We start from the raw sequence: 26,718 nt of genomic DNA, 5'->3' as shown, positions 1-26,718 counted from the left end.
GTCGTTGTCTCGCTTGTAGACATTCTTGTCTTGACGAAGCGATTATGGAAAAAATATTTTGAACATTTGGAACGACAGCCAGTTTCAAACAAGAGGACATTGTGAACGCTCGTGCTAAATCTCGCGTTGACCACCACCAATAACAACATTTTCCTATCACGTGATCTATAAATGAAGATATAAATAAATATCGTTTCGCGAGTGTGCTAAACTTCGCATAATATAATATAATAACAGAAAAGAAATCAAAGGTCGCGCATTATGAATTCGTAAATATGTATATATGTAATGCTAAAAGGTGAATCTAATTGTGGAGTGCTGCCGGTATTGCGGTCGCGCTTAATTTAATTTCGGCAAATTCGCAATTCTTTCCGCGACCGGAAAGTTTTATTTGTGAAACGATTGCAAATTACATCGGCGACTTGAGGGCCGAGAGAGGATGAGACGAGAACCACCACCGCCACCACCACCTTCATCCCCGTCTGAACGAGTAGGAATTCTCGTCTCGGGGGTGGTTTTATTGCGTTAAGCGCGCTCACCCAACTAACACTCTGTTTATCTTTTCCTAATTGAGAAATGCCCCAAACGCTCCGGATTACATTACATACATTACAATACATAGATATTCGAACGGGATCTAGGAAATAGTCTCCTCGATGATTGATTGTGTGCCGTTAGCTGTGAGTGTGTAATCCAAAATTTCACATAAAAACTTTCGATCTAATAAGAATCCAATTTAATTTGTTCTGTACCGCGTATTCCGAAATTATTCAAAGCTGAAGATGTTATTATTATTTTATAAAACTCGATGGAGTCATCAATGTTCTGAAAAAGGCTCAAATTTTAGTGTTTTCATAATATATTTTACGTATATATTGACACAATTTATAAAAGGGAAAAAACGATATACAAGAAATTTCTAATTGAATGTAAATAGCGTCCGTTTTTAATTACAGAATGTTAAATATTTCAAAAAAGACGATTGAATCGTATTTTATTTATTCTCTCAATTTTTTAAGATGTGATTTTACTTTTCCACAAACAAGTCTAAGCCTAACCGAGACGTTAACAATTTTTCAACCAGAGGTTTTAAACTTAAGGTCTTGGAACGCTTTAGATTCGTATATTATCTTGAAGGGGGTTTCCATTTTTATGAAACCCATATTTTTCTAAAGTACCTACCAATAGTTTAACCTTTGGGTAATAGAAACATAATCACCATCGACAATACGTTGAAATTAGCAATTGCCTTCAATCATAAACCTTTTTAGCTATCTATTTTGTTTTTCCTAGCACCCGATTCTTATACGCGGATTCAAATAAACAACGAATCCTCGATACAGACAAACATTCAAAAGTTTTTTGACGGAAATTTCAATGATTTTACTTGACAGGTAAATCTAATATATAATTTCGAAAGAGACTTTGTATATATATACATATGTATGTATTGTTGGTTGTCGAAAACATGTCAGTTTCTATGACGATATATTTTCTTATCGATTCAAATAAATTCGCCCCCGGCCCGGGGGCACCGAAGGCACCGGGAGCGAAGGCGCAAGGGGCGAATCATATATATAATTTCGAAAGAGTCTTTGCATGTTTGTAACTATCGTTGGTTCGTAGAATCCGTGACGTTAAATTTAATAAAACAAAAATAAATTTTAATAAAATAAAACTATTCAAATAAATTGAGATTGGCCATTTTTAAGCAGTTTACATATATTACAAATATCGAGCAAAGCCGGATAAAACCACTAGTACTAAATAAATTTGAAATTCCAAACAGAGTTTTAATCCTAGCCCTCAAGTACACCAGCAAATAATCTATCGCTGTGGTTTAATCTCACCGTAAACTATAGAAAAGCAGGTACATATATTTATATCGATTGAAACTCGGACGCGTCGACAAACTAATTTACCCCGACAGAGTCGACGCAACATAAAAATCTCGAATGAAAACACATACACCGACGAAAGCCGATGTGGCAGAGCTGAAAGTAGGCCTACCGTCAAAGGGCCAGTGAGCCATGACAGTCAACAATGTTAATGAAACAGCGACAATGCGTTGTCAAAGTGAACGCGGGCAAAGCGCCGTGTCAGGCGACCCTTTGTGAGCCGGCCCTGTCCCACTTTATCGTCGGCAACAATGCAGCCGATGCAAACGTGCACCAACCCACCCAAAATAAATTCAGGTCGCCGCAGATGCATTCCGTTAATGCAATACCTTTGCCATTATATGATAGTTTGCAGAATAGTGAAACATGAAGGTGGGTTTTTTGTGTACAAATCTATTGCATACATATGTATGTATATGTACATATAACGTTTTCGCCTGACGAATGCGTATTTTATAATTCTATAGAGCGGATTTGAAATGTACAGGAAAAAAACGATTACTAGTATTGAGTACATTTATAGAATCTTTATTCGAGGGGAAATAATACACCCCTTTTACTAGCGTGAATTATGAAAATAATACGGAATGAAAACAGTTGTACATATATATGTACATATCAGTAGCGTGACATCTAGCGTGACTAGAGAGGCTAGTCCCCCCCAAAACCTTTAAACTAAAATTTAAGAATATCAACAATTTAATCGCAATAAATCGTTGTCTATATTGATATTATTCACTCAGATCAACGAAATTCAGAAACCAGAAGTGGCCCTATCTGAGCTAATGGTAGTGGTAATGCATTGTTATGGCATGGTCCGCCGCGTCGTTCACTTACACGGTCTCGCCGTCTCAATTCTGTTCCCTTCACTCTACTGGTAGATTTTTATGTATAGACGTTCCGTCGAAGACAATATTTTTTCACTTACTCGTCTCGTCAAGCATTTATGGAATTTTCACTAAGAATATTCTGATTTGTGTCCATCAAACATCATTCTGAACTATTTTTTTTTTGTTAAAATAACATGTATACACAGATTTTTTTTGGGTACGAATATTAAAAAGGAATTGGCTCGCGAAACAATTCGCGCGCGCGCGGAATCAAACAACGATGCCTTGGAATGTTGCATTCTCGATTGATTGTTCGACAAATCATTTAGAAGATTAAATTTGAAGACAAACAAAATATTATTATAAAAGGTAGGTCACTTAGAATATTAGAATTTAATTTTTTTTTTGTCCATACCCACCCTGTTTAAAAGTCACGGCACGCCACTGGTACATACATATGTATCGATGTTATGATGACGTTTATTTTTTTTTATTTAATTAGCAAGGAGCACAGTAGTCCATAAAACGTAATATACATACATATGTACATATGTCGGTCTCCGTCACGGGCCCGAATGTGAAACGCCCGAAAATGCAAATATCGGAAGGCAAAGATCGAAAATCGAAAGATCTTAAGTCGAAAGATCAAAAAAAAAGGGTGCATGGTAAACGGTACGGTACATACATATTAATGTGCGCGCGTGGAATACGGGAGGAAAAGCCTGTTCCTCTTGTTCCTGTTGTATCCTGCTCGCGCAAATTAAGTGAGTATGTACATGAGTATGTACCGTTTACCATGCACCCTTTTTTATCTTTCGACTTAAGATCTTTCGATTTTCGATCTTTGCCTTCCGATATTTGCGTTTTCGGCCGTTTCACTTTCACATAAAACATCAAATAATCCAGGAAATCATTGAAAACTCTCAAATAGCAAATAGCGAAATTCCGTTAAATATCACTTCCTTCAAAATAATATCCAATTATAACTGAATTTAATGATTAATTTTCTATAGTAAGTATATTCCAATTTTATACCTCTTCTGCTGTCAGATATATTAATTTGCATTTTCATAATAAAATACCAACAATTCCAAATGTTAATCAACGAACATATTTAAAGCACTGCTCTTTACTATAAAAAAAAGGAATATTATTCCTTGAGAATCATCCCCATGTAATAACTGAAATCCCGTTATAGCCCACCTACATATGTATAGGTATATATGTAAGTATGTACATACATATAAAGAAAATCATCGATCGACACATACTAACAAATGGTTCAAATGGCGATTGCTAACCAAATTGTTGACGAACAAGTAGCAAGGGGCGTTTAACCACTCTCACAAATGCATACAGCACTATGGTGTAACACGTTGCGACGCGTCGCGTCGCCAAGATTTAAATATTTTCGAAACGCATTGAATCGTCATCGACGATGGAGTTTTCAATGACAAAAAAAATGGACGTCGACGTTTCGAAACGTGAGACTTTTGGCATTTTATCCCGCTCGCTTAATGTCCCGGAACTAAATGCGATTTCAGTCAAGTTTGAATACATTTTAACTTTTCGCAGATTACTTTCGGCCCGCTGAAAACGTACTTCAAAAACACACGTAGGCATACACACCTACTCGCGCTTCGTAAAAGTTCGCGAATGAAGCAAATTTCATATTTGGAAATATTATTTATATGTACATACATACATACACATTATATGTATTTACTCTCATTTCGGAACGCGCAGCTTTCAATCGAGACCAAAATTATTTATGTTGATCGCATTATGCTATTTAGATTTACGAAATTTTTCTGACATTGATATTTTATTACATACATAAATAGATGATAATGTAATATTATCGCACATTCCAAGACAAATAACATTCGTTCGAATAAAATTTGCAAGCTTACACGCGTGATCAGAACATGATTTAAAAAAATAATAATTACACTATACGTAGTATATGCACACATTTTTTAGTACAAATAAATACACCAATCTAATTATTATTAAATTATTATATAACAAACAGTACAACTAACCATATTACAAAGCAATTATAACACTGTTCGACAAATGACAACTTTTTTTTGGTTCAGAGACGAGATATGACTTTTTTTATAGATGCCCAGTGAACACGAATCTGGTAATAAAACATTTTGATTGGCTCAAAATTCGGCAATATATGTGTTTTTTAAATCGCGCGATTTTTCTATATCTTCGTGTTGTTTGGTCGACGTCTCAAAATCTGTCAATTTCCTGTTCAAAATGAATATTGGAATCTATATTCGGGCTTTTTATCTTTCATTTGTAGTACTTTTCAGCTTTCAAATCTCTCTAAGTAGTCGTCCAATTCAAATCAAAAGTAAAAGTACGTATTTTTTCTTGGAATTTTTTCCCACTGTTAATTAAAAGGGTTAATTGGAAGTGTGCTGAATTTCAAATTGGTAAAATTGCGAGCTAAAAGCTCGTACTAGTATTTACTCGTATTTACACGAATCTTTTTTTAGTATTTACTCGTATTTACACAAATCTTTTTTTAGTATTTATTAAGTTTTTTTTAGTAATTCTTGAAATCTCATGATATAATTGCTGGGTCAGTAAATCAAAAAGACGAACATTTTGAGCATGTTCGACAAAATACAGAGAACAATAGAATTTTGTCAAAAAATAATCTATTGGAAACTCTAGTATGTATATATGTACATATGTTTATGCAACGTACGTATTATCCAACATATCCACCAAGTTTATTAAAATAAATTATTATTTATTTATTTATTTATTTATTTATTTATTTATTTATTTATTTTATTAATTGAAAAATCAACAGACAGGATGTACAGAGATAGGTATAAAAAACACAAAAAGTAAATAAATAATATATGTAACACCCGAGTCCAATAATAGATTTTTACAAAAATGAAAAAGATAAATATAAGGAAAACAAATTAAAAAGTAAAGAATAAAGGCATGACAAAATATGTAGTACATTGCATAATTAAACTATAGTATTAAAATAATTGGAAAAGGTTATAAGATAGAATATAAGAAGAAATTGAAATTTACAAATATAAAAAACAAATGAAAAAGGTAAATACAAAATAAACAAATGAAATGGAAAGGAATGAAAGCTATAATATGATTAAATAGCACATTACATAACTAAACTAAAGTATAAAAATAATGGAAATATTGGAAAAATAGAATAGAAGAAAAAATGAATCAATCGGTCAAGATTCTCTTGATGTTAGACCTGAATTGATGTAGGGAAATACCAAACAGATCAACCTCATTCAGCTCTCCGTTAAACATACGATAAACGCGCTGCAGATAAAAATATTTTTGGGAATTAGATAATTATTATAACATCGATGACACAAAATATATGACATCGATACAGAAAGTGAGAAAGACTAAAGTTGAAGTTATGAGTACAACCCAAGTACAAACAATGAACATACTATCGAACATCCTATGACCGGGGGGCATCAACTATGTAGTACTATCTTATAGAGATACTACATATGTATGTATACTATACTGACTTGCAATATTTCCTATGGAATAGCGAACATAGTGATGTCATTATTTTGCAATAGCAATCGTTTATTCTTTACTGTATTGTACAGAAACTATTCGTGAATTTCACATTTACTGATCGATTTTCCAGACATGCATAATTACAATTGAAATACATTATCACTGTGAAACATTTACATACACTCTCCACAAGACTATTGCCTCCGCCTTGAATTGATATATCCCCTACAGAAATCATCCGTAAAGCCACTAGGTACAGAGAAATGTAATGCATTTCTCTGACTAGGTATCCATTTCAAAGCATTAAGAAAGTAAAAATGTTGAGTAAGACATGCTCTATCAAAGAACCATATATATTTGACTGTATTTCCTCGTCATTTAAATTTTATAAAAAAACACTTTTCTTATTAATGAGTAAACAAACATAGACGTATTTAGTATAGTCGCTGGAGCAAAAATTCATGCCTAAATTCGCGTTCAAGTACGGCCATGTCCCGTCATCGTTTTCTAACGACGCTAAAATGAATTTGCGACCGCGCTGCGAGCACTTACTGTAAATAACGAACCAAATTCAATTTTGAAGCGCAATAATTGAATAACCCGGTTAAAATTCAACAACACAACAACAGTTTCAATTTAAACGAACGACAAAACAACGGACCCACTCACCCCCACTCACCCTCCCCCACTCGCCTAAAATTCGATATAAACAATATTAAATAGCTCACGCGCGCAACATAATTTCAATCAGTGCTTTCCATACTTTCCCTCGAAAATTCATTGCCTCTTTGAGCCACCCACATTCACCTCTTAAAGCCCCTCTCCCAACGTCTTCTATTCTGAGAGTTTTTCCACTCTACCCGTAGACTCGAGCGTGTGCGATATCTCGAATATGTATGCGATTCTTTTCCCTTTCTTTCTTTTTTACTGCGCAAAGACGTAAAATTGTTTTTATTGCACTTCTTGAAGTTTTACGTGCATCGTTTCGAAAACTTAATTTCATTTTGTCTTAAAAAAAATAGTACTACAACTCTTAATAATTGCTAGGTCGTCGTGAATAACTTTTACTTTCGGATATAAATAATCCTTATCGGCAATTTTTTTTGCATACATTTCTATCATATGTCTCATGACAGGAATTACCCCAAGGCGACCCGACCCACAAATGGTTAGATTATTTTTTACATAATTACTTACAATTTCAAACATTACAGTACAATTACATATACATATATGAAATACAATAAAGACATCTTTGGTACAATCAAAAAAAATTGCGAAAAATACATTATTAACGAATATGTAGGTAGCATATTTTTTAAAAATCAACAAATCAACAGATTTTTAGTATCTGTCACAAAAATTAAGCTAGATAAGACTTGAACTCATAACCTCTCTACTAGTAAATAATAGCTCTTATAGTGAATTACACTGTGGGTACCGTTGAAAAAAGGATTTCAATATTTTGCCTATCAGTATTTGAAACTAGATAAATATTTAATGATTGCATAAGTTCACACCCAATTTTCGCACATCATTTTTTTTGTGGATAGACGGGCATGAACTTATATAATCATCTAATATATGAATAAAAATAATATAACTGACGTTTGTAATTTAACCACCGAGAGGCGGTCGCGATCGATCTCGTGACATGACCTTGAAAAGAATTTATTCCGAGTATTATCTGTAGTGCTGCTGGTCAGACTACAGATAATACTCGGATATTTGTGACTCCGAGTTTGCCAATTTATTTGATTTCATTGTTGAAGTGGTTCCTCGTCAAATTGGCAAGAGCCATCTATGTCAAGTGTTTTTAATTTAAATAGTTCACTTCTATACTCAACAAAAAATATACATGAAAATTGATCTATGTATGTATGTAAATCATATGTATTTTAATCAAATTTAACTCCAAATTATATAAAATATGAAATGAATGTATCAAAATGGATACAATTTTTAACGTCAATATTTCATCAAAAGAAATTTTCAACATCGCATCATACATACATAGATATAGAACAATACATATTTTCTTCATTGCAAGTAATAATGTAGTAAAATTTTTACCTTAGTTCATTTACAGCTGAATAGAATAAACTACTACTTGCCCCTACCTTGTGATTTCCCTCATTTTTCTTTAGCTGCCAAAAACAGCATCTTCCACTTTTTTAGCAGATATACGGTTTTTTCTTGTCTTCAAAATATCAAAGACTAGCACTTTCATTGAAAAATTGAAAATATTTGAATACGAAAAAACAAATGACACTACATAAATTAATTATTTGGAACACTGGATTTTCAAAGATAGATTTAACCGCACCACTTAAATGCAATTAAAACTAATAATTAACGACTGAAACGCTGGGTAATTAATTTTCCACGCACACGAGTAACTTAGCAACTTCAACTACAACACATATTTTATTATTTTTAAAATATATATGCATTTGTTTTCAAATTCAATTTCAAATATTAATAACATATACTCATTTTCCTGTTTTAATAATATAACAATTAAAACATGCTGACTGCGCTGAAAACCACAAAAATCAATTAATTGCCGTGTTGAATATTCAAACACACAAAACATTTAATATTCGACGTAGTACACGTGCAGGAAATTTACAATGTCTAATAGAGTGTTAAATTAGCTAGTTAGCACGTCGATAATTATTCGCTGTAAACTGTAACGATGTGAATTCGTTCTTTATATATGGAAATCGAAGAGCTAAAATCGCTCCGAAATGATATTTTATATTTTTATGATGCAACCTATAATTAAACAAAACTGTATTATATATAGACTAGATAGGATGTAAATTGTTAGTATTAGTGATATTGGCATTGATGTTGCGGAGTTTTTTTAATTTGAAATGGAGATAAGGAAAATGAACTCTGATTAAAAATTGGGTATGTGAAAAAATCTTTTAATTCAAACTTTTTATATCAACAAAATTTATTTTTATATCAATAAAATTTGATCAATTACGTTTTAGTCAATTAATCGAAACACTTTATATAAACATTTGGCTATAAATTGAAAGGTCGGATTTAAATGCCATTTAATATTAAACGAATGTCAAATCAATTACTTGCACGACCTTCCGGTTACGCGCGAGAAAAGCCTCGTCATAACATTAACCTGAATTGATTTGCAAAATTCTAAATTGATTGTGAATTTTCCCAGAGCAGTTGGAAAAATCGTCTGAAAAATCACAATAGATTTAAGCACACGTGATACCATTAAATACAATAATAATGGCTACCATTATATCATCATTTGCACACAATGAATGTACATACATGAGTGTTCCGCATCTCCGTGGAAAACAAATATTGATGATTTCAATTCACATCGCCGAAGTGGTCGACAGTCGTTGATCGATGAGTCTGGAATTACAATTCGACAAGTTTAATTAAACCTAATAGGCTGCCGTATAAAATTTTGATAAAATTTTACGCTTTTCCCATCCTAATAATTAGTTGCGTCAGCTGCAATCAAAATTTACTTCAATAATCACCATTTCGTTCGAGTTAAAAAGTTGGTGTTTCCTGCGTTTGAAGATCAATTAGGTTTCCCCCCCCCCCCCCACTTAAAAAAATTATTCGATCGCATCAGTCTTCTACGCAACGGTAACAGTATTTGTTTAAAGACAACATTTAACACATGTTTCAAATATCAGTTTTTGCGATCTTCCTATAAGTGTAAACGTGCTTACATCCTGATTAATTAAATAAATATGAAACAGTTATTGAGTTAATACTAATATTTAAATGTTTAAATTTTTTTTAATGTTATTCGATTTATAATAATATGTCAAATAAACATAAAAGTGTACGTATTGTATCTTTGTACACATCTCTAAACAAAATTAAGTGAAAAAAAATTCTACATTCAAAGTTTGTATAATAAATGTGCATCGTCTCGTAAATATGTATGTATGTACATACATATGTATCTAGAAGATTCTTCATATCGTATACTTGACCACAATGGTGATGTTTTCAAAACCCAATTAATCAGGCTTTTAAGATCAATATATCAGTATTGATAATAATATTCCAATTAACTTTCTTTGAATTTCGTTTTCTACTTGTGCTTTGCCCGCTGACACTACGAGTGGTTTTGGAAAGGAATTGATAAGCAATTCGAAATTAATGTTAATAAAACATAAAACCTTGGTAAATTGACTCGCCAAATAATGCGATTTTTTTTAAGTTACCAGTGTGTTTTGATAGATTATAAAAATTGCAGGGCTGTGGAGTCGGAGTCGTAAAAAATCATTGATTCCTATTTATTATTTTCTTTAATACGGTATGTGTCAACTGGAGTCTCCAATTTTATTTTAAGTTAATCTACTCGTAAGTTTAAATTTAATCATTTCTTTATAAAAATCAGGAGTTAAAATTACATCTAATATATAATTTCGACTTTGTATGATTTGGTTCGTAGAATCCGTGTCGTTAAATTTAATAAAAAAAAAACAAATGAATATTCAAATAAATTTAAATAAAATAAAACTATTCATATAAATTTAATAAAATGTTTACTATTAGATTAGCCATGTTTAAGCGGCTTATATTACGTACAAATACCGAGCGAAGCCGGGTAAAACCACTACATAGTTACATATAAATAAAATCGTTGATTTGCACGTATTTTAATGTATTGTGGCCACAGCCGATTCCTCTGTCATACTTGTTTTTAATTGAATTTTTTTTTTATAAAGTTTATACACATACATACATACACTATGAATGTACTTACTATTTACATAATTACCAATAATTCAATAAATTGAGCTATATGCCATTTTCGGTGATTTTTTTTAATTCCTTTAAATTCCGTATTTCAAAAATCGTTATTATTTTTATTACTAATAATTTTATACGTTGGCAAGAAAGCCAATCTTACTAAAATCGTTCAAGATGGAGTCATAGTTAGGATTCGGACTCTACAGCCCTGAAGAATAATCATAAAACTGCATTTATGTACACATTTATGTATTACGTGACATTACGCGTAATCCAAATGTAGTAAAAATATACCATTTTATTAAAAAAAATCAAAATTAAAAGTTATATTTAGTAATAAAAAGGGTTTTATATTCGAACAGTTTATTTGTGGTGAGGTTTTTTTGACATTTCAATCGTCACGTATGTATGTACATATTTTAATTCAAATTATATGCGCTGCTCATTTGTTTCGCGATGTAAATAAAACTTTTTTAATTATATGTACATACATATATAACTATATATGTACATATGTATGCCGTCGCTTAAACAGAAGCAGAATAGAGGAATTTTTATTATTTTTCTCGAGCCCTTTCCTCTCGCCTCGTCCTTCGTCCTCGTCTTGGCGCTTGCGGAAAACTTTATGGGGGACACAGAAATCACAAATGAAAAACACTCGCGGAGTTTTCCCTCAACGAAAAAAAAATGTATTTATAATTTTATAGTAAACACTTGATGGTAATCTCAGGATGAGAAAAGTTTTTAGCGTCTAATTCAAAAAGTTGGCCGGTGAGGCTCCGCCGCCGCCAACGGGAGCCGAAGGGGAGAAAGGGGAAGGGTGCATTAAGGGTGAGGTTGTTCCCGCCTTCCGAGGGAGTAAGGAGAGATTCCAACGGTCGGGAATATCGGGGGCGAATGAGCCCTGTTGAAAAATCGACCTCGACATCGTCGCCGGCGAAATCCGACCGCGCCGCCATTCTAATTAATGTCGTTATTTTGCGTTTTGGCCAAAGTGGGGCACGTTGTGCGACCATACGCGCGTATCGTTCCCGCACCCCATGTCACGTTGCGTAATTCTACGAAGCCTATACAATAATTACCCAAATTACGTTCTTAATTAAAATCAATACCTTTTATTATACATTTTAAAATACTTCTCTTTTCAATGTAACAATTTACTAAAGAGGAACGGTCAAAAAAACTTTCAATTCAAAGACAATTAACTATGAATTATTAATTATAATTCAATCCCCCTGATTTAATACAATGCTTATAACGCATTTATTACATACTAGAGGTTTTACCCGGCTTCGCTCGGTATTTGTAATATAAACCGCTTAAACATGGCTAATCTAATAGTAAATATTTTATTATTTATTTGAAAAGTTTTATTTTATATAAATTTATTGGAATATTCATCTGTTTTTTTTATTAAATTGACTGTCACGAAGAAACAAACATATGTATATATGTATGTATACTAAGTCTCTTTCGAAATTATATATTAGATTTATTACTATGACCAAACTTGTACATAAATACTAAATATACAGATTCTACAATGTGGGTATATTAAGCAAAAAACAAAATCGTTTTTACAATCAATCAACAAACAAGAGGGATGCTGATTTTATTTGAATCTTTCACAACAATTAAGTCAAATAAGATGACTCTAACAGGAGACGGTCGATCTGCATTTTAATACTCATCCAGATCTTGCGTATACAAATCGAATAATTAATTGATTACGACTGGCATTTGAACCCACGATCTCTCTAATGGTAAGCAATGGCTTATCATTGACATGCCCTAAAGGCGCGAAATATTATTCAGTATGTGTTATATGTAGTCTTCGGTGGTCGATAGATGCTTTTCAAATAAAAATACATAGATTGCTCCGTTAGTGTTCAAAGTAATAGATTACAAAAGCATGATTTTTCTGAGAAATTGACAATAGTGAACCATTTTACGTGCGAAAATCATCCATCGAACGCCGATATTTGATTATATGTACATATATACATACATATATGTACATACACATAATCAGGCTATGGTACAAAAAAAGGGAGATTTTCACGAAATTGCCATTGATATACTACGGATGAATGAATAAATTGTCATTTACATATATTGTAAAGTTGTGGATGTCAAATATTACTCGAATTTGGGTTGGTTCTATTACTCAATATTATGGATTTATAACATGTTTATACAGATACGTAAATGCGTGTGTGATCCCAAAGTCATCTGTTGATTTCTATTTAAAAAATAAGCATTTATAAATAACTACTATCAATCAAATTTATTCCGTTATAGAAAATAAATAAAATATTAAATAAACAGTGAATTCAAGAAGAAGACAAAATGGACACAGTTCATGAAGAAAATGCAAGGTAAATTTCTAATCATATTTATTTTAGTATCCTATCCTAAATTAAAACAAAATACAAATCAAAAGTTCAGTAATTAAATTTTCTTTAATAAATTATGTACATATGTATATTCCGACTCAAAAACGACAAAAATATACATATATAAAGGTTTTTTTTAGAGGTGTAGAACTTTAAAATAAAATAAAACACATAAAAATCTTGTCCAATTTTCGCCCACTTTTTCGATCAGCTGGAGCCGTATATCGACAATAACGTTGCGAAGGCTTCTAAATCGTCCATCGTCTCTAGTTTATCAGCTTTAACTAGCGATTTCACATATCCCCACAGAAAAAATCCAAAGGTGTTAAATTACACGATCTTGGAGGCCAATTCAAGACTGTAAAATGGACGTAGCGCACGAGTATTGTTCTGACATAAGTCTAAAAAAAATAAAAATAGCAAACTAAATTGAGCATAAATTTTCCATCACCTGTCAAATTCATTGTCGTTGATAAATATTTTGCCAATTCAAAAAATAAACCAATAAAAAAAAACACATTTTATACGTTTTGTTTGTATTATTATGATGTATCAATTTATGCATTTTTAATATACCCAAAATCCTAACCAACATCTAATATTTTTTTTCTTCAAAATAGTTGGTCAAAGTGGAAACGTTTTTGCTGTGTAAATTACAAACATACATACATACATATACATAAGGGTGATAGACTTTACCATACATATATGTATTAAAAGACCCAATATTATCAACTGATTTTCCTGTCATCAATTTACATTCATACTTTCACCTTCAACTAATCTGGAGACTCATCCACCATATGTCAAAAATTCCTAAAAGTCATCTGGATTAATTAATTGGAACGATCAGTTGAAACACAGCATTCGAATATCGAACAACTACATACATACATATTTCAAACACAATATTGTTTCACGGTAGACACTTTAAGTAGACGATTTTCAACAAATCCCACTGTATGTTTAATATAAATACGACAACGAGTTTACTTCACTGCATTCAATTTACTATACGAGCTATGTACCAACCAGCTCAGTTAGTGATAGTGCAACTGAAACTCTATAGCTCCTTCAATTCTCGCAACAATATTGTTATAACCGGTAGGAAAACTTCGTCCTTTCACCATCCGATACTTGACTGCGTCCTGTGTGCCAAACCACTAAAAATAAACGGTCACACTTTTCCTCCGAACAAACTGACACTCGCCTTCTTTTTGTTTGTATCGATAAGCCATGCTGGAGCGAAAGCTGTATCTGTTTATTTTCGCTCGTTCCTTTTGCGGCTGTGGAATAGGTGCACAATTTCAATAAATGTTCGTGTGTTCATTTGCAATGCGAGTCTGCGAGAGATGAGGGACGTTTTAATTAAATGATACGAAATCTCTTTCTTTGTCCAGCACAAACTTACTCAGTTGTTACATCCAGACGCTCTCGAAACAAACAACCCTTTCGCTGCGTTCGTACACACCCAATACAGACAGTGCTCAGGTGTGAACGAGCATTTTTCCCAGTTTGTACAATGTACCTATGTACATACACATGAAAGTGCAAGATATACATACATACATACATAATATAACATAAATATGCACCTATCTCCAGTTCAATCAATATAATTTGATTGTTTTCCACCAATCCTGATATGAATGATCCATAGTTCAGTACACATTTCAATAAAAACAAAATGTCTATTTGTAGATACATACATATTTAGTTGATGAGAAATGGATATTAGTCATCCACTTTAAATATCAACAGTATTGGAATAAATTCTATTCAGCAAAGTGAGAACCACTCTAATGCACACGCATAATGTACTCGTATATATTATTAAAAAATTATAAAGATTTTAAAAGTAGAATGAAAAGAACAGTCAGAAAACACCTGATGCATGGTTGAATACATTTCACACATATTCAGCGAATTATGTGTGACTAATATTTGAAGTATGAATGCATCGCTTGGAGTCAACTTACAGATTTTAAATATTAATATAATATTCTTAAAAAATTGGTACTTTTTTTGCAAAACAAAAATTTTGTACGCTTCAAGTTCAGTAATTTCAGTCAATTAGTACTATACTACATACATACAGATAGATGTATGTATGTAAAATCACCCATATAATTTCATATGTGCTACAGTTATTGAGACATGTGTCACAGGAAAAGAACCAAACTGGAAAATAATTTTTCACTGCACTGACTGAAAACATTGCTCTCATAAACCTATGTATACGTATATGTTACACCTAAAGGTTCGTTTATACTAGCATAACTCAACAGCAGTTCGAAAAATATTATTAAGTCATTTTTTTATGGATACATTTATATATTCCGTAATGTGTACATTTGTGACGCATTCGAAATAGCAGCAACCGACACGATCCATTCATATTATACAGCAGTACATGTCACTGTAACTTATCAAAGAGAATCTGGTTTTCATGGACCATTATGGAAATGTTCACGCATGACGTAATAGTGGCGAATGCACCCGTACTACCGAAAGTGTTGCCATGTGCATATGAATATTTTCAGAAACGTCACATTATAACAACAATGATGCTCTTTAATCCATTGGCGTCACAAGGAAGGTGCGTAGGGTGCGAAGCGCACCGGATATCACTATCCAGGGGTGACACAAAATGAAAAATACATATGTACATATGTATATTATACTAGAAATTTTAAATTAACTTATGCGCAGCTGAAACGTATCGTCCGTCCGGTGACATATTTATTTACATAAATTTCGTATAAATATCTGCAACACAGTGCTAAAAAAATAAATGAAAGGTCATTCAAACTCAAGGGTGGCTAGGGGTGCCATTATTAGCATTACTAGAAGCAATAAAATAATTAGAGAAGAGCGGTCATCTAGTAGATCTTGCAATTGAACGGGTACTTTTAAAATCAGATGATCATTAAATCGCAATAAAGATAAGATCTATGGCTAAAAAGAGCTTGGACGCTGAACTCACTTTACAAGAAGAATAGAAGAAGGTGATGTTTAAATGCATTGAGCGTTTTCATTCTGAACCCCAGATCAGATCAAGAACCATTAAGGAAGCCGTAAATTTATTACTTCGGGGGGGGGGTAGTGACACCATAACTAACCGTACCAGATAACACCAACACTAGCGACGCCACTGTATATATGTAAGCTGATTTTCCCTTGCACTCGCCCAAAATAAGTTTGAACTTGCCAAAAACGGGCGTTGCTGTATAGCATGTATAGAAGGAGTCTTTTCCGTGCAGTGCTGTGCCGAACTATCGACGTGCAGTATTGGATAATATAAACGGACCTTAATTCGTGATATTTCCCTTTTCTTATAAATGCTTACATACATAGTTCATGCTTTGCTTTTATTGCCGAAATTTCCAAAATTATCTGCTGATTTCATGAAATAAACAGGAATTCACTGCTCAGTTCATGAATTGAGCATAGCAGATAGTGGTGCAATCTGTGTGTGTGTTTTTTTTTAATCAAACCAATTTATATTACTATGAAATGAGCAATTTCAAGAATCGAGTGGACATATAGTATATGAGCCGTTATATTTGAAAGTGACATATGTAAGTCGACTTTTCTTCATTTCGAGAAATATCTCGCAAATCATTAAATATGTAGTATGTTTTCCGTTTAACAATATTTAAAAATACTGGTGGCATGTAATACATTTACTCTCATTTTCCGAAATTCTGGACATATAGAATTAAAATAAGTGATAACTTGTAATATTAATAAATTGTGAATAAAGTCAAACAGAAATATGTAGTATTTTTTCATATAATGTTGAGTGAAAAGGCTTTGTGGGTATTATTAGTGGTTGAAAAGCGTCGGCATACCATATTTTTTTTAAAGTATACGAGTTATTATTCTGCTTTTCCTAGATTCTGGACATATCAAATTAATAGAAGTGATAACAATTTGTGAATTATTCAAGTCAAACAGAAATAGTGGTTTTGGAAATGAAAATTGGACATCCACCACTTTCAAATATAACGGCTCATATATTTATACCTTCAGAGAGCTCAAAATATACTGTACAGTCACATAAAAAAAATGATACAACATTTGCAATGCGTTCGTTCCACTGTCACATTGCACTTACATTTAAATCAATGACAAAGATAACATTGTACGATCGCTTGCATATGGAATTCGCAAACAAATATGAACATGCTTTCAGAGTGCACTTTCGTCGCATACGACCAAATATTGAATTTGCCCTTTTGACGATGCGCGCTAAACATTCCCATCACTTCCGGTAGCACATTTCCGAGGAGCTGATCTCAATTTTCGCCCCGATATTACTGTCAACATTCGCATCGCGTGAATGCAATTTTTGCAAGTGCATCCGTGGCGATGCATCCGCCTCCTCTCCATCTCCTCCTCCCGTTCGGAAGTTAATCCTCACTAATGGAGCCCGGGGGAGGAGAACGCTGGGCACAATCGCCTTATTTGTCCAAGATTTAGCCACGGTTAAGTTTCCACGTCAGTATGTACGAGAGGGGATGAAACGACTTGCTTCTCCTCGAGTATCGAACGGTTTTTGCGCACGAGTGAACAGGTCACACATTTACTGTTTCAGTGCAAATTTTGCAAGGTCCGAAAGCAAAATCGTCCAGTTCGATGCACGTCAATTTACTGAAGTCCCCTTGGAACTATTTGTTTAATCCTTTGTCGTATTTATGTCCTTTGATAGTGAAAAATCGTATTAAATCATATGTAGAACAAAATATAAGTACATTTCTAATATTTAAAATAATTAATTTTCCTATATATGTATATATATATATATGTATATATATATTTACATACATATGTATATACATACATATGTATATACATACATATGTATATACATACATATGTATATACATACATACATACATAATGCTTTGAGAAGATTACACTAATGCCATAAAAGAATCCTGAAATATGGGATTCTTAAATTTACACGTCACCTTTATCCATCGCACACAATGAGATATTTTTGTCAACTTATTTTGCAATTTATCCTGTAATAAATATTCATAATATAATATATAAATGATTTTCAAGAAATTTATATTGAGAAATGAAACAATTACACTGAGCAATAAAAATTTTTTTGCTCACGTTTTTTTATTTACCGTGTTTGACCCACTAAATTCGAATACGAAAATAATTTTTGTTGTGTTGATCTCGTTTAAGAGATATGAGCGTTTAAAAAAATGTGAAATTTTTACAGAAAAGCTTTTGCAGTTTTTAATTCAAAATCTAATATATGTAGCAGTGAGTATTTTAATAAATATTCAGATGTTTTTTTGCTATTTATTATTGGTTTAAAATACGTATAATACGTATAATTGATTATCTAGCGAATTTTAAAATTCAAAATTTATTTTTTTACACATTTTTTTCCGTAATATCATGAGCTAATTTCGCTAATTTTGCTATTTTTTCACTTTAACACGTTTATTAGGGTTGGTTTCAATCTATTTATTTTTTTTTATTTTATCTGAACGTATAAATTCAAACGGTAAATAATTTTAAATCACAATATGAAATATTCTAAGCCGGGCCCGCTTACCGCCTCCGTAAGTGAGCGTGAATGAAGTGATACAATATCCATTCTCCATCATACATTTTTTACCTCAATTTAAAATCATTTACCGCTCAAATTACTACATTTCTGTAGATAATAAAAAAATATTGAGATAAATAACCAATTCTTATAAACGTGGATGAACGAAAAATTAGCGAAATCAGCTCATAATACTACGAAAAAAATGTGTAAGAAAAACGTATATACATATTTTACTTTATAATTCACCATTATATAATTAATTATGCGTATTTTAAAGCAATAATAAATTACAATCAATATAAAAAAAACATCTGAATATTGATAACAATACTCACTTTTTAACAGCAATACTAGATTTGAAATTACATACTGCAAAAGCCAAAAATCTGTAAACAATTGCCTATTTTTTAAAACGCTCGTATATCTTAAGTGAAATCAAGCCAACAAAAGTCATTGTCGTATTCAAATTCAGTGTATCAAAAATAGCAACGATTGATTACTAATCAATGATTAGTCTCCACTCCGGCAATTTTTTTATTGCTCAATGCATTTGTTTGTTATAATATAGAATGCCATTAAAATAACTTTTGTTATTTTAATGGCATTCTATTGAATTCCATTCATACGTCCTCTCTTGAAGAGGGTGACACCAGACTTGAAAAACTGCCTCTTTGCCTTTGTCTTTAGTGTCTCCTATCGTCATTCTCCTTTCTAAAAATTGTGAACTTTCTAAAATTAGCTCATCTCCTTCGATTTGTTTTAACATTCAGCCACATAAATTTTGAAATCTTCCATCGCATTGCCAATCATCGTAAAAACGATGATTCATTTGTCTTTTTTCATCTAAATTTCCCATAATTACTAATCTTGCAATTCCGAAAAATATTATAAAACGAATACTTCAATATTTTTCGAAAACCATTTATACTTAGTTATTTATATGTAATACACACAAATTTAATTTAAAACTATTGACGCTCTTGAGAAATGAAATGCCTCTCTAAATACAAGAAAATATATGGCATTATTTACAAAATATATGCATCATATCCATAGATTTTTGTTTGAGAAATGTTTAAGGCAATATGTAGTTCTAAAACCAGACACATGCTAAACTGAACTGGTTTGGTTTGTATGCATTGGCGATTTGTACAAGTTGTATTGAGAAATTGGCAGTAGCTGGTAGAACCAATCCAAAAATAATAAAGCGTCTCAACAAAAAGCATGGCCTCTGCAGTCTAATTCAATTAGATCAATTCTTACGCGATATATAACTCCGTGCTAATATACATTTTTTTGATATTGATCTGTATTCTTGCCAGTGATCCTGAAAACATGGAAACACCGAGTTCTGTCCACGGTAATCACGCGTCGCTAAGCGATTCTGTGAATAACGATGGCCACGCACGTTCTCAAACAAATTCAAGGTATCCGACTGACTGTTCACGCCATTTTTTCTATGCAAATACGTACCGCACATAGTCGAAAATTTTCCTGTAAATTTCTCGTTTAATATATAATAGAAGACCATCGATCATATTGGCCGCCTTGAGACGTCCTTCACAAACTCTAGGCATATCGAACCACTCGATGATGAACCAACGCAGGCTGCTCGTGGAACTAGCTCAAAAATTCAAATCATCCGAAGAGCACGCCTCAAACGAGAAGAACAAAGTGAAGAATGACTATAACAAACGACTCGGCGAGTATGAAATTCATTAATACAATCTGTTTGATAACAATATATAATAGTGTAGTTGTAGTAGAATAAACGCGGTACAAACATACATATATAAATTATCTATTAATGGCTGAAATCTATTTGGCAAAGATTGAAATTTGGAAATATTATATGCTATAATTTATTCACATTGTTGTGACTATAGAAACTCAAGCCTACTTAAAATCGTTTGGATTCAATCTAACCTATAAACTCACTTTTAAATTAACGCTTATACGCATTTACAAAGGGCCACCCACCCACCCACTCTGGAAAAATGCGCAAAAACATTAATCAGTAAAGGGTTCCAGCGGCGCATCTTATCTGTGTGGATGAACCTCTATAAACGGAACGAATCTGTATACAATATTTCTGTAATTTTATAGTATTACAGGCAATTCTAAAAAATAAGACATTTGTTTGTTAGAAAATTTTAATTTAAATTCGTTTGTTTTATTTATTATATTGATTGTTTCTTTTGCTATTTATCAGAAACAAACGTCGCTTTTGAGACAAATTTTTCATATAATAAAAATCTGAATTATTACAATTATCAAGATAATTGGATTTTCAACGACGGTCTTGGCGAAAAACTTTTATTGTATCGAGGAAACATTAAATAAAAATTTCATTGATTTTAAACAATGTCCTGTGCCTCTAACCAATCGATTTATCTAGACAAAAATTTCTAAAATTTATTTTTCATATATCTCGTTTTTAAAAAGAGTCGTTTTTTGTATTACCTTTAAAATAAATAAATGCTTAATATTCACTTATTAAAATTTATTTGGGTCGATTATGATAGGTTTTGACAGACTAACGAGAATTCAAAGTCGTCATTTAGCTCAAGAGTCCCCCATACAAAGCAGTGGTTGTTTTTTTATATTGAAGAAGCGTTATTTTCAGAAAATCGTAATTTTTATCATCTTCCCGTGATTATTTAAAAATGAAAGTCGTTGAGAGCTTCCTTGAACACAAAACTGAAAATCTGAACACAAAACAATCTAAAAAAACATTACGAATTTTAAGAAACGTGGCTAAATTTTAAGAAACGAGGCTAAAATGACCTGTTTTAACGTAAAACATGACATGTTGCGTTAAAATAAATCATTTTAGCCTCATCATATTTCATGAAATCTGTAATTTTTTAGGTATTTATTTTCAAATAGAACTAAAGCTATATACCCGAGGTAGATTTCGACAAATTTTATTTAAAAAGTAATCACGGTAACATGAAAAAATGACGATTTAGTGGAAAAAGCCCCCCACAAACTTTCCCCACACAAACACCCATTACGAGTGGCGAACTTGAGCTCTCTTTAATCAGTCAAAACTCATCATAATTGACCCAAATAAACTTCAATAGTTGAATTTTGAATGTTTATTCTTTTAATAGCAAAAACATCTTAACTATTCTCGAAAGAAAGATATATAAAAAAAACTTACTTTTTCTACATTTTTGTCGAGATAAATCGATTAGTTGGAGGCACAGGACATTGTATAAATATATTTTTAGTATTGAACGGTCTCTTGATACGAAGAAAGTTTTCCACTAGGTCCATCGATAAAAATTCAAATTTCACGCTTTTCACTCCGACCCAATGTGCATATAAACAAAGACTACGTATTTTCAAACTAAATAAGCACTTCTATTCGTATACACTTTCATAGTTATCCTTAGTAACGTTACCAATTTCATTATATTGATTGTTTTCAAAATATTAGACATGTATGTATGTATATAGTTAATATTTTACCACATACATAATACACTTGACTCTGTTCATATTTCAGTGATGCTCTCACAACAGCTCTTTCAGCGTTGTACGCCAAACTCATTGTAGTCCTCGGCATAGCATTTCCCATCACGGAAATCGTTTCTCTCAAAGTACCCGCCAGCTTCTATCAGGTGAGAAACCATATTTCCACCGCTAGTATGTTCAAATGTACACGTTTAATATGCGTTCGTATAATGCTTGCAGGGTTTCTATTTATACTTGTACTCGGTAAGTCTGATATTCATATTGTTCATGTACGCCACGTTCATAAGGGAAAACGCCAAGCAATCTGAGCAGAACTCGTTGCGTAAGTTTTGCGAATCATAATGGGATTCGTACTGATGTCTGAATAATAGCATGGAAGTGTATGTTTTTAGATGACAACGAAAAGAACTTCATGCATAAAAAAGAAGAGGTTAAGATAGTGCGATATGGCAGTTTTTATTTGAGACTCGGCGCTGTAGGTAATTCATTCAATGTTTTTAAAATCATGGAAGGCAAACGATTCCAACACATTAACTTATGTATTCTATATTTTTATATTTGTTATAATATAAACGTATCGTAATCAAATTTGTCCGCAAAACCGTTTATAATGCTTTCAATATTGCGGCCATCCTTTAACATTTTCTTTTACTTTATCTATGTACGTAGTTTTATTTTAAGACTAAAAAATAGAGGCCAGATTTTTGAAAATGCGTATTTTTATCTCTTTTATTTATCAAAAAAAAAATTATGAACTAAATCTTTAAAAAAGTTATTGCAGCCTAGGAGTGTTTTTGATGATATATATTTTCTTTATATTGATAGGTTTGACAGTGAGCAATAATATATTTTTACGTTAGTTGTTCTTTAATTAAAGTTACATATTTAAGTGATGTTTTTTTTCATTTTTACATAGCCATTGAACCTTTGCCCGCGATGACTATCGCAGTACTTTTTTAGCAAATTTTTAAATCGAATTTTTGGCAATATATGTATATTTTATAGAAATATGTACATACGTATATTATAAGTGACCAAATATGTCAATTGACATCTCATCTGATCTTTTTTAAATAGTAAATCACGCCGTAAGTATATTGCTTACACAGTGAATCACGCCATTTACGTTACTGGCATTTTACGCACGACGTCTATAGCGGTCATCCAAAGGGAAAGGGTTAAGGTGCAGACACAAATAATAGTATGACACGGCATTCCTAGGGAGACTCCTGCTGGGAATAGGCGTGTCTTATGTCATTATTAATTCGTACAATGTTATTATTTCGACAAATTTTTCTTGCATTTCTTCAAATATGGGAATCATCGTTATAGATCACTATCAATCCTATGTCAATACAAGGTAAATATTAATATCACCAAAAACAATCCAGAGGTGACCTTTTTTTTTTCTAGCATAAATCAAGCGTTTTTTTTACACGCAAAAAATGTGCTACGTACCACTCTGTATGTCTGCGCCCTTTATCTCACCTCAAATGTTCCGCGACGCACTTTTTAAGAAGCGCTGCATTTGGTTGTTGTAAAAAATTATAATATACATATAGACAGAGTATTGAATTATAGAACGTAACTTTTATTTTTATAACGCAAATGTGATTACATTACCGAGTATTGCAACAAATGTCTACAAAAAGTGTATCGTTTGCCATTCTTGTTTTATAATTTTATGAAATGATAACAAAATGGTACAATTTATATTCATATTCAATTTTAGCGTTCGGTATTGGATCAATGGTATATTCCGGATTAGAATTCGGCCAATATTTCGAATTGAAAGGAGATTCTCGTTGCAGTAACGTATTACTTGCATTGACGCCAGCTGCAAGGATGATACTCACTCTGGTGCAGATGCAATTTATATTCGTCAACAGCAAGGTACAGTTACCGTTCGTCGAATAGTAAATGTACAAGTATCAAAAGCCAACACTGAATAATTAATATTGTAGGAAATGGAATTGAACAGACACATATTGGTGGCCAGGTTCGGTATGATGCACTTGATAGCAACTAATTTGTGCGAGTGGCTATACGTCCTCGTTGAGGAGACGAAACATGAGATACTTCATCTCCAGCATGGAATGTATGAACATATGGGGAATTCAACTTTGAATAGCTCGACCGTAGCTCAGCATCATATGACTAAAAGGAGTGCTCCAGACAACGATATTATCGAGTGCAGAAGGACGAACATCATGGGTTCCCTGGTCCAGAACGCGTCTCCGTTCTTATTTCCGTGCACTGTTGAATACTCCCTGATATGCGCTGTCATTTTGTTCGAAATGTGGAAAAATGTAAGCAATCCTTTTTTTAATTTTTTATAAAAATTTTGTGTCACCAGTAGCCAAAATTAAATTTTAGATCAAAGTCAGGAAAACGGCACAATTAGACAGAACAGGAAAAGTCACTCCAGCAGACTCTCGAAGCAGATCGTGTCACAATTCCATGAGCCACGAAAAATTGATACATCAATTCTCCATACGTATGTTCAATGTGTCGGCTTAATTTTTAAAAACTTCATTACATCGTTTTAACTTTAATAATTCTTTTATAGTGTTTGGTGGGGCAAAAAATCCTCGCTCATCTCATCATTTCTCTGTGGATTGTGCCGGTGCTCATCGAGGACTTTTCTCAGGAATATTGATCATTGTCGTGACAATTATATCTTTGATCATGTTCTTTGTACTCAACAAAGATCCATTACTAAACAAAGTAAATATTTTATGTTGATGAAGTTGTAACCAGTGACGTCCCGAAGGCATAGGACTTTCCTACAGGCAGTAAATTTTAGGGGGCGGCAAATTATGGCAGAATAAAATTTATTTTAAATTAAGTTAGTAATAAATAAAATTCTTGGAATCTCGTTTTCCATCTGTTCGACAAAAAATCGTCAAGGAGTAAGTTTTCTATATCTCTAATATCATTAATGGCTGGAGAGCTGGGGAGCCTAACACTCCTTTGGCTAATATCTGGAATGGATCATGTTACCGACATATGACGACACATTTTTTAAGGTCGATCTCAACAATCTGTTCCTTATGATGATATTTTTTTGTTTAGAGTAGAAATGAAAGAAGTGATAAATATTTTAATAACAAAACTTAGATGAAGATATGAAAAACTGTATGACTTTTGAAGATAGTCTTCTCCGAACCGTAACTCATTGAGCTCATATTCTACACCAAACTTTTTCAAAAATCTAAAAAATACTTTCACCTTCGGCGCATGCTTCTTTTTAATTGCGCATATTGAATAAGATAATATTTAATTTGTGATATTCTAATCTTAAAAATATGTTTACTCATATTTTACATATTATATACTCAGCCTAAGGGCAGCACATAGTCTCGGGACGTCACTGGTTGAAGCGATTTAAAATTATACACGAATATATGAATTCATTATAATTGTTTAATACTTTAGATGGCTATATATGAAGTTAATGTTTGCGAGTTGATTCTATACATCATCACATTGTTAGCCGTCGCCATTGCTATGATCCAAATGAGGAATCTAAAATTCTACAAAAAGAACGGTGGTACAGTACTATTTATCACCTATATATTATTTTGAACAGATGTACTGAATTAGTTTAATTAAATTGTAGGTAATACAGCTTCTTTAAGTCTCGACACTACCCTATTGGTGATGGCCCAAACTGGAGTATTTATATATTGCATGTTCAGCATCATCGGTAGCTATTTCACTATAGACGCTCCGCAAGGTACTGGAATTTTAGGACTCGTGTCAGAACTGTTTTCGTTAATTCAGGTTTGTATATTGATGCAAATGATTCGGTATTTACGATATTTTTATTTATTATTTTATTATTTTTGCAGGCCGTAGTTCAGACGATGTTCGTTCTGGGTTCTTGGTGGCGTCGCTGCAGCTCGAGGGCTCAAATTAGAAAGAGGCCCGGTCGACAAGTGATCACATTTTTGCTCGTTGCCAATATGGCTCTATGGACGACCAACACCCTGGAAAAGGGTCGTGCCGAGTTCAGGCCTACCCATCTGACGTTCTTTGGGGTGTGGCCGTGGACGGTCATTACCCACGTCTCCATGCCGCTGGTCATTTTCTACAGGTTCCATTCCACAATTTGCCTGTTCGAAATATGGAAGAATGCATACAAAATTAAATCTGAACATCATTAAATGTCCCCTAGTATTTATATTTTACTGTAAGAAATATATTTATTTAAGCACGTA

The 26,718-nt window shown here is 32.6% G+C and overlaps 1 protein-coding gene across 35 annotated transcripts; it reads left to right on the top strand.

Moving 5' to 3' along the window:
• Positions 1–26,718, top strand: LOC143915748 (proton channel OtopLc-like). Of its 35 annotated transcripts, none has more exons than XM_077436538.1 (15): positions 69–160; positions 1,294–1,394; positions 13,337–13,413; positions 20,335–20,439; positions 20,536–20,718; positions 22,527–22,641; positions 22,715–22,817; positions 22,888–22,974; positions 24,228–24,388; positions 24,460–24,804; positions 24,872–24,992; positions 25,065–25,222; positions 25,934–26,045; positions 26,118–26,281; positions 26,350–26,717. In XM_077436538.1, the coding sequence occupies exons 3-15, from the start codon at positions 13,385–13,387 to the stop codon at positions 26,662–26,664; spliced, it is 1,998 nt and encodes a 665-aa protein (XP_077292664.1). In that variant the 5' UTR covers positions 69–160; positions 1,294–1,394; positions 13,337–13,384; the 3' UTR covers positions 26,665–26,717. The 35 variants fall into 35 exon arrangements, with proteins under 35 accessions (XP_077292657.1, XP_077292640.1, XP_077292664.1 ...); XM_077436518.1 differs by having other exon boundaries at positions 80–160; positions 25,934–26,048; positions 26,350–26,718; XM_077436525.1 differs by having other exon boundaries at positions 81–298; positions 25,934–26,048; positions 26,350–26,718.

This window comes from Arctopsyche grandis, chromosome 8 (assembly GCF_051622035.1).
Source record: "Arctopsyche grandis isolate Sample6627 chromosome 8, ASM5162203v2, whole genome shotgun sequence".
NCBI classification, from domain to species: domain Eukaryota; kingdom Metazoa; phylum Arthropoda; class Insecta; order Trichoptera; family Hydropsychidae; genus Arctopsyche; species Arctopsyche grandis.
This window is presented reverse-complemented; position numbering and strand designations above follow the sequence as displayed.